General features: G+C 46.6%; 1 protein-coding gene across 2 annotated transcripts; it reads left to right on the forward strand.

The window, feature by feature from the left end:
- Positions 1–7744: 7744 nt before the first annotated feature.
- Positions 7745–8797, forward strand: LOC125550887 (heavy metal-associated isoprenylated plant protein 23-like). 2 transcript variants are annotated; one of them, XM_048714000.1, is made up of 3 exons: positions 7745–7841; positions 7932–8172; positions 8283–8797. In XM_048714000.1, the coding sequence occupies exons 2-3, from the start codon at positions 8010–8012 to the stop codon at positions 8564–8566; spliced, it is 447 nt and encodes a 148-aa protein (XP_048569957.1). In that variant the 5' UTR covers positions 7745–7841; positions 7932–8009; the 3' UTR covers positions 8567–8797. The 2 variants fall into 2 exon arrangements, with proteins under 2 accessions (XP_048569957.1, XP_048569956.1); XM_048713999.1 differs by having other exon boundaries at positions 7782–8172.
- Positions 8798–9703: the final 906 nt, after the last annotated feature.

The following is a 9703-nucleotide window of genomic DNA, read 5'->3' on the forward strand; positions in this document are numbered from 1 at the left end:
CCATCTTAAAACTCTTGATGTAATAGTCCAAATCCTGGTGATGCACCATCTAAGGTTAAAACTCCATCCCGTGCTGATAGGTGCTCCATCAGCCTTCTACCATCCAATCCTTCCATGCATATGCATGCTTAACTCAGCAAGGTGATAAATAGCATAAGCGGGCGATAACATCATGGATAGCCGTGTTTCTGCTCTTGTCATTTCCACGAGCTATCTCTCCATAGTTGATATCTCCTGCCTTAGGGTTTTCCTTAACAGAACTTTGAGTTTTTAACTCTCCATGCTCCGGTCTTTCCCCAGTTTACCTTGATCTCGGGTATTGAAAACTTCAATAGTCTGACAATTCCATAAGGGTAGCTTTCCTAGGTCATAAAAAAATCTGGGAATTCTTCAGAGCCTTCAAATTCTCCTAGTCTTTGGATTCTTCATCTGTTGTAGTTTCCATTATTGTAATGCACGGTAGAATGCTCTTCATTCCAAATGGTCTTAGTTGTCCAATATATTGTACTTCTTGAAGCGGTCTCATTTGTCGAATCTTCGAGTGGTCAAAAGGGGAAAACGGATATGGTCTAACTAAAGGGAATATTTGAATAAGCTCAGAAGAGAAGAGAGGTAAAATGTCTTTTTTAAAAGGAAAGTTTTTAGAAAAAAATCCTTCCTATGGGCTTGCTAATTTCTAGGGTCACGTCCTACAGTCAACATGTGCTCTGATACCATCTTGTAGCGACCCGACCCGAATGGATCAAGTCTTTGTGCTTAAGTGTCATCCCTGAATCGGTATGCTGACACACACAGTACTCGAGGATTTATAACAGAGGTAAATCGCATGTAGAAAGTAACGTAAAACATTATTACCTCAATCCAAATAGCGGAAGTAACAAGGTTGTGGATTCCCATCAACACCAACAGCAAAGTTGAGTGTAGAAATCGTAACCCTAACGTATCACTTACTCGTCGTAAGATATCCTGCAACATGAGAAGTTGCAGCCACGAGGGTCAGTACATTGAATGTACTGGCAAATTCACACCATAGAGCAATGCTGAAATATGACTATCACTACATGCATATATGGCTGGTGGAATAGCTCTATGGTTATATGGTTTTTGCGAAAAGCCAATTTTTCCCTACTGCAAAGGAATAAAATTTATTTAACTATCATGGTGGTTGTTAAACATTGAGAATGGTTGACAGCATTCTCAATCCCAATTAAGCATCATCATTAAAACCCAACCAATTATTTAAGTAACGTGATGAGATCAACAGGATAATCCAAGAACTAGATACTCAAGATGTCCTTAACCGGGGACACGGCTAATCATGATTAGTTTGTACACTCTGAAGAGGTTTGCGCACTTTTCCCCAGAAGACTCGATCTCCTCCGTTGGATTTCTCGCACTACATGGTGTTTGAGAAACGGATGACCGAGACATAGTCCTTCAGAAGCGTTTGCACCTTACGATGGGTAGACCATACCACCTACAACCCCTACATCTGCTAGTCTACCACTATAAGAGTTCACACGACTTAATCAACTATGCTAGAGCCCATAATAGCTTGTGGCTGCACACGGAAGTTTCTAGCATGAATAATCTTATGATCCCTTTGAGCCTGGGTGGCGGACCGTAGCATGATCACACGGTATATCCCCGGGATCTCCTAGGACAACACTGGTATATCCCCAGGTGTCCAGGCAAGTCCACTGGTATATCCCCAGGGTGCCCCTAGCAATCCACCTAGATGTGTATTTAAGTTGCCACCTTAAGTTGAACCATTAAATAACAATCTCACATCTGTCATGGATTTCACTCATACCCAAACCATGTCTACGAGCATAGCATAGCAATATAAGCAACACGTAGAAGTAACTCCCAAGGGATTGATAGTAACAGCGCAATAGGTTCCTACCTCAGCAACTACTTCCCAATACCCACATGTTATCAATCCTACTCATGCAATGTTTGAGGGTTGAAACTAATGCATAAAAACTGGGTATGAAAGGGATATGATCAAAGTGTGAACTTGCCTGCAATGTTGATGAAGGTGATTCGCACTCAAAATCTTGATAGCTCTACTCGTCACACTTCGGTCAATCTATCGTAATCAAGCAATAGTAACCACACATAAGCAATCACTCAAAAGACCAGAAAGAACAAAGAAGACGATTCGGAAAACATCAAAATCAAGCAAATAACTCTTGCAACATAAAACAATTTCTAACAGTACCAAAATTATGTGAATTTGGCCTTATCAGAAAGTTTAGGTCAAGAGCTTTAATTTGCAAAAAAGAATCAACTCAAACGGAGCTACGAAACTCTAAGTTACAAACAAACAAAATTTGAATTCAAATCTGATCTAATTCAAATTTTAAACTTTGCAAAAACATGTTTAAGTTGTTTTACTGGATAGATGAGATCATAACAAAGACATGGGCGTTGGTTTCGTTGAATTTGGACTAACGAGTAAAAAGTTACGCAGGTTTGAAAATCAGGGGCTAAACAGTAAAGAAACTAATTACGGATAGGTCCCTGACTAAAATAAAAAGAAAAAGAAAAAATTCAACCGAGCGAACGCCCGCTACAGAAAGCTAACGAACGAACTCGTTCACTACCAAACCCTAACTAATGAACGTCCAAAAAAAATCTAAATAAAAACCGATCTAAACCTAACAAAAAAACCGAACTAAAACAATAAACCGGACCGGGCGGTTTTATACCGGTTCATGTTGGTTCGTACGAGACCGGCGGCGGCTCGGTGGGCGACGGCGGTTCGGCGAGGCGGTGGACTCCGGCGAGCTCGGCGCGGCAGCGACAGCAGCGGCGGGCAGCGTCGGAGGCGCGGGGCGAGGGCGCGGGCGGCGGGCGAGGGCGACGAGCGGGGGCGGCGCAAGCAGGCGGCAGCAGCGGTGGCGCAGGCGGCGGTGGTGAAGCAGCGGCGGCGGCGAGATCTGCGGCGGCGCGAGCGACGGGAGGCGTCGGAGAGGAACGGGCCCGGGGCGGTGCCCTTTATAAGAGGAGGCGAGGCGAGGGCTTGGCGTGCGCGAGGGGCAGGCGAGGAGACCGGGGCAGACACGGCGTCGCCGGCGATGCGTGCGGGCGGCGGACTCCGCTCGGGGTCGGGGACGGCTGCGCGCGTGGGTGGGCTGGCTGGGCCTTGGCCTGGCTTCGGTGCTAGGCCGGCCCAGTCGGCGAATGGAACCCTTTTTTTTAATAAAACATTTTCCAGAAAAACAACAAAAATAAAATAAAATAAAAGCAAAATAAAACTTTTCATAGGCATATAATATATCGAAATTTTCAGAAAAACATTTTCTACAATGTGAACATTTTTATAACTTTAAATAAAATCTACAAAAATTATAATAAATCAAACAATGCCACTGATTCAATAAAACCCACAAAAAAATCATTTTAAAAATACCAAAATGACTTCAAATTAATTTTTATCCAATTTTCTATTGTAGGGAATCATGTTACCCTATTTTCCATATATTTTATTTTTGGAGAAAAATAATTTGAATAAATCTCAAGTAACCCAATATTGAAAATAATTTCAAATGGATTTTAAATTTGAGTTTCTTTGAAACTCCCAACTCATATTTCATATAATTTGAAGAAGTCATTTTATCTTCTCTTGTGAAAATCATTGAGTTGCATAAAGTTTCAGAATTGGAAATGTTCTCAAATGGAATTCAAATATTTTCAACACCCCTTGTCATTTATATAAATGGAAGAAGTCATGTCATCTTTTCTCCAGGGTTTTGTGGTGAAAAGAATTTGAATTCACGGAGATCTTAAAATGCAAAAATGAAAGTTTGGGAAAGTCCTTTTATTCCCTCTCATTTAACTTTCAAAAATTTTCGAATTTCACTCAATCAATCGCACAACAATCAAACAATCAGTCAAATCTATCTATTTATTATAACATTCCAAAATTTAGAATTTTGGGATGTTACACCGACGATCGAATCTCGGGCAAGTAACATACCGATGACAAAGGGAACAACATATGCTGTTGTGCGGTTTGACCAAATAAAGATCTTCGTAGAATATGTAGGAACCAATATGAGCATCCAGGTTCCGCTATTGGTTATTGACTGGAGATGTGTCTCGGTCATGTCTACATAGTGCTCGAACCCGTAGGGTCCGCACGCTTAATGTTCGAGGGGATATGTATTATGAGTTATGTGATTTGATGTACCGAAGGTTGTTCGGAGTCCTGGATGTGATCACGGACATGACGAGGAGTCTCGAAATGGTCGGGACATAAAGATTGATATATTGGACCATGTTATTCGGACACCGAAAGTGTTCCGCATAGTTTCGAATAAAACCAGAGTGCCGAAGGGAGAGAGGGCCGCAGCCAAGAGGTGGCGCCCCCCCACACACAAGGGGAGTCTGAATAGGACAAGGGGAGGGGGCGCGGCCCCTCTTTCCCTCTCCCTCTCCCTCTCCTTCCTTCTTCTCCTAGTTGGACTAGGAAAAGGTGAACCTACTCCTACTAGGAGTAGGATTCCCCTCTTGGGGCGCGCCCTAGGGGCCGGCCGGCCCTCCCCTCCTCTCTCCTTTATATACGGGGGAGGGGGCACACCATAGACACACAAGTTGATCTTTACCCATGTGCGGTGCCCCCCCTCCACAGTTTTACACCTCGGTCATAATGTCGTAGTGCTTAGGCGAAGCCCTACGTTGGTAACTTAATTATCACCGTCAACACGCCGTCGTGCTGACGAAACCTACCCTCAGCCTCAGCTGGATCAAGAGTACGAGGGATGTCACTGAGCTGAACGTATGCAGATCATGTAGGTGCCGTGCGTTCGGTATTTGATCGGTTGGATCGCGAAGACATTCGACTACATCAACTGCCTTACTAAACGCTTCCCCTTTCGGTCTACGAGGGTACGTAGACACACTCTCCCCTCTCATTGCTATGCATCTCCTAGATAGATCTTGCGTGATCGCAGGAAATTTTTTGAAATACTGTGTTCCCCAACAATCCTCTGCATGGAGACATTGCAAGCCCTGTTCAAGAAGGCCACAAATCATGGCATCTTCGCCCCTCTGGCTAGAAATGGAGTGCAACAGCGGCTGTCTATGTTTGCTGACGACGTGATGGTATTTTTCAAGCCCACTAATCAGGAGATACAGGCTTGCACAGAGATCCTAGCACTGTTTGGGGCTGCCTCGGGCCTCGTGGTGAATCTATCTAAGAGCACGACACTACCCATCTGCTGCTCAACGGAGGAGTTGGAGGCAGTTTGGACCTCCCTGGCCTGCACGAGTGCATCGTTTCCGTGCAAGTACCTTGACCTCCCGCTCTCAATCAGAAAGGCCACCTCCGCGCAGTTCCAATACATGGTGGAGCAATTCGCTAGTCACCTGCCCAACTGGAAGGCCGCTACCTTACCCAAAAGCGGTCGGCTCATCCTCATCCTCTCCGTGCTATGTGCAATCCCAATACATGCCATGCTTGCCCTGAATATACCTCCGAGAACCCTCACGGCCCTGACAAAGATTTGTAGAGGTTTCCTCTGGTGTGGAAAGATGGAAGCGCGGGTAGGCAACTGCGCTGTGGCATGGGACTCGGTGTGCCGCCTTAGGTGGGTTGGAGGACTCGGCATACCAAACTTGCGGTGGTTGAACACCGCCATGCTGGCCAGATGGCCGTGGCTACAACATACTGATCATTCAAGACCTTGGGCTGAAGTCCAGATCGCAGTTCCAGCGGAATCGAGGACACTCTTCCATGCTGCGACTACAGCTACGTTGGGAAATGGAGACGGGACACTCTTTTGGGAAGACAAGTGGATCAACGGCTACCTAATCCAGGACCTGACACCCATGCTCTACTTGAAGGTATCAAGACAAACGAGATCTACCCGAACGGTCGCGGAGGCACTCGCAAACCACTCGTGGGCATCTGACATTGGGCCTGATCTTACGACCAACATGCTGCGCCAGTTCTTGGATATATGGCAGCGAGTAGATGGAGTTGCCCTGCAAGAGGATGCGCAAGACAAGATACAGTGGGCGTGGGAGAAGGATGGCATGTTTTCGGCGCGCTCGGCATACGCGGCCAAGTTTTCTGGACTTGAGGTATCACCCACGACGGAATTCACGTGGAAGTCACGGGCACCCCTATAGTGTCGCTTCTTCGTTTGGCTAGCCATGAAGAACAGGTGTTGGACCTCTGACCGCCTTGCTCGACGGGGACTCCCCCACCAAAGCTCGTGTCCACTATGCGGCCAACATGAGGAGACCATCACCCACATCATGATCGGATGTGTCTTTGTGAGAGAGGTCTGGGATAAGGTATGCCCGGCCTTGGGACGACCAGACCGTGCTCCAATAGCGACGGAGTCACTACCAGAGTGGTGCATCAGGCAAGAGGAAATTGGGCAACACCCGAAGCTAGCCAGGACAATTTGCATCTTGGTCCTATGGGAGTTGTGGACACACCGCAATGCAGTGGTATTTGACGGAGTGGCGCCATCCACACTCACGGTGCTCAAGAGCATAGGAAGCAAGGCCAGGGCTTGGAAGCAGGCAGGACTACTGCGAGGGGAAGTCGAGGCTTTCTTCGTTGGCCTTGCATTGTGGGAGAATAGCAAGTAGTCACTAATAGCGAGATAGGCAGGTGGGGTGGCCGTTGAGCCATCTGTACATAACATTGTAGCATCAAATGTGGAGGGTTTCTACCCTTTCCTTCTTTAATACTCCCTCCATTCCAAAATATAGTGCGCCCGTGCTTCCCGAGGTCCAACTTTGACCATAAATTTAACCAACGAGACCAACTGCGGGAGAAAAAATTATACAATTGAAAACTTCTTTCAAATACGAATTCACTGATATAATTTTTGCTCCCGCCGCAATCGGTCTTGGTAGTTAAATTTACGGTCAAAGTTGAAGCACGTGGATAGAGGAAGCACTACATTGTGAAATGGAGGGAGTATATGATACACACACTCGTGCGTATTCCAGAAAAAAAAGTATGAGTGGTGCTTGAGTAGTAAAGTGTTCTTTGGGATTCCAGAGTCCCCACTACTCATATAATCTACGTGACAAGTATGGAGCATAGCTCTTTGTCGGATCCCTAAGCTACTCTTCATGTGCATAAGCGGGCAGATCTGTGTACCAAATAGGTTCTACTCCGCCGAGGCATCATCCATGCCGACGGTGGGGGGCGGGGTACTCGGCGACGACATCTACGACGGCGCGGGTGGCGGCTAGGATGTGTGTGTGTGGGGGGGGGGGGGGGGGGGGGGGGGGGGGGGGGGGGGGGGGGGGGGGGGGGGATGTGACGGTTCGGACACAAGGAATGGAGAACGGAAGCGGTAGGAGAGGGGTCGATTTGGTGGACTTGGTTAATTTGATGAAATTTGGGGCTGATCCGATTGGTGGACGCGTCCGGGCGCGTATAGGCTTTCTTATATTCGTCGTATATGTGAGCTTGATATGAGAGCTGACAAATAGCCCGAACGAATAGACCGGTTTAAGGGGGCTGTCTCGGTCGTGATTTTGTGACTGACTGATCGGGGTGGATGTATAGGTGACATTTGAAAAGCCCGGCTGTAGACGCTCCAAAAGACCCAGGGCTTGATTTGATCCGAGCTGGAAGAAAAGGGCGATCGAGTGCAAGAGGAGTGAGCTGTCTCAGCGGTAGGAAAGCCAAATTAAAGGTTTGAAGGAATAGCCGAATAAGGCATCTTTGGAAAGGAAGCTTCTTCTCAACAACCCAATATAGCTGCACACATTCCCGTCCTCGCTGCAACGTATCTATAAATGTACAACCATTAGCCAGTTAAGCAAGCCAATTAAGCAAGCATCTGCCTTCAATATCTCCTGTATTTTCCCAGCTAATTAGCCACGCTTGGAGTTCATACTTGAACCATATTTCCTTCTCTTCTTCGTGCTAATCCGTTGGCCACTTGCAGAAACCAATTCCTGTCCTCAACGTTATTGTGATTCTAGACTAGAAGAAAGAGAGCCAGGTGATCGAGCGAGGTGAGGCAATGGGAGGCACCCTGCGTTTCCTGTCGGATGTGCTGCTAGGTAGCAGCAGCCAGAGGCGGCACAGCAAGAAGCGGAGGCAGTTCAACACGGTGGAGCTCAAGGTGAAGATGGACTGCGACGGCTGCGAGCTCAAGATCCGGAACACCCTCGCCAACATGAAAGGTGCGTAACTCGGCGAAGCGCGCCACTATTCACTCTGTGTCGCGTTGCATGCTCGCATGGTTAATGAACTTATGATTGGGATGGTGTTAATTGGTCGCACGCGCATGCAGGTGCTCAGTCGGTGGAGATCAACCGGAAGCAGCACAAGGTGACGGTGAAGGGGTTCGTGGAGCCGCAGCGTGTGCTGAGGAGAGTCCAGTCGACGGGGAAGCGGGCCGAGCTCTGGCCGTACGTGCCTTACACAAACCCCTACATGCCGCCGGTGTACGACAAGCGGGCTCCCGCCGGCCACGTGCGCAAGGTGGAAGGTGCCATGCCGGTCTCCGCCGGCCAGGAGGAGCGCCTCGCCACGCTCTTCAGCGATGACAACCCAAACGCCTGCTCCGTCATGTAGTCATGCTCATGCAAATCACTGCGCCAAAAGACCCTTTGCTTCTTCTTCCTTTTTCGGGGGTGATTCCTACCAAAAGACCCTCTGCTGAACTTTCTCCACCGACAGACTATAAAATAGCCCATTAGTAGAACTACCATTACAAAACCCGTCAACGATGCTTGTAACAAAAGACTCATATTTAATAATTTAACAAAGTACTGTAATATATGGTGAACGCTATAGTGAAGCTGATGTAAGCAAGATTTTATCCTATTTCAGAAATTTAAAATTATTAGCAGCTAGCTCAAATATCGTTAGTCTGATTCGCAATCTGTTTTCACTATTAAATCCATTGCAATGAGATATTCGACACTAGATCTTATATTTATTTTAAACTTCTTCTTGTCCTAACCCATCTCCTCTCTATCTCGTGTGTTTGTTGTTTCGGTATCAGAACTAGTTTCTTCGATGTCTTTAGTGTTTTATGTTGATCTTATATTTCTCGTCCAAGAGAGTTCATTTCCGCATCGTCTTGCGGATTTCCAGATTTTCTTCCACTAAACTTTACTTTTGGCTTTCTTTCCTGTTCTAAGCTTGGTCTTCTTCATATAAGCTGGTCCTTTTGGTGGATCTGATTTCGGTTGATTTGCTTGGATCCGTTCTTTGTTCGTCTTTGTTCATGTGTCTTTAGGTTGGATCATTCTATTCTACACTCTTCATCGGCGGCGGTTGTTGTTCTGGTGCGTTGGTTCTATGGGGCCTTAGCACGACGACTTCCCGACTGTCTACTACAATAAGGTTTGCCCGACTCCGGCGAGGGAGGGGCGATGACGGCGGCGCGCCTTCGGCTTGCTTCAGTGCTTGTAGTCGTCGCTAGGTGGTCTATGGATCTGGATGTAATTTTTATTATTTCTAGTATTCGTTGTACTACCATGATTGAAAATGAATAGGTCAGAAGTTTATCCCGTAAAAGAAAAACTGGTCCTTTTGGGTCCTATGTTTCCGTACCACTTTTGGTGGAAATATAATTAGAAGACCAAACGTTATCTTTATCAAACTGGCCAAGAATAGATATTTTGCTTTAGGTATTTTTTCGTACTGATTTTTAGTTATGTGAGAATGTTTATCGACATATCACGCGGCATGACTCTTCTTCTT

This window comes from Triticum urartu, chromosome 4, assembly GCF_003073215.2.
Source record: "Triticum urartu cultivar G1812 chromosome 4, Tu2.1, whole genome shotgun sequence".
Lineage (NCBI taxonomy): Eukaryota > Viridiplantae > Streptophyta > Magnoliopsida > Poales > Poaceae > Triticum > Triticum urartu.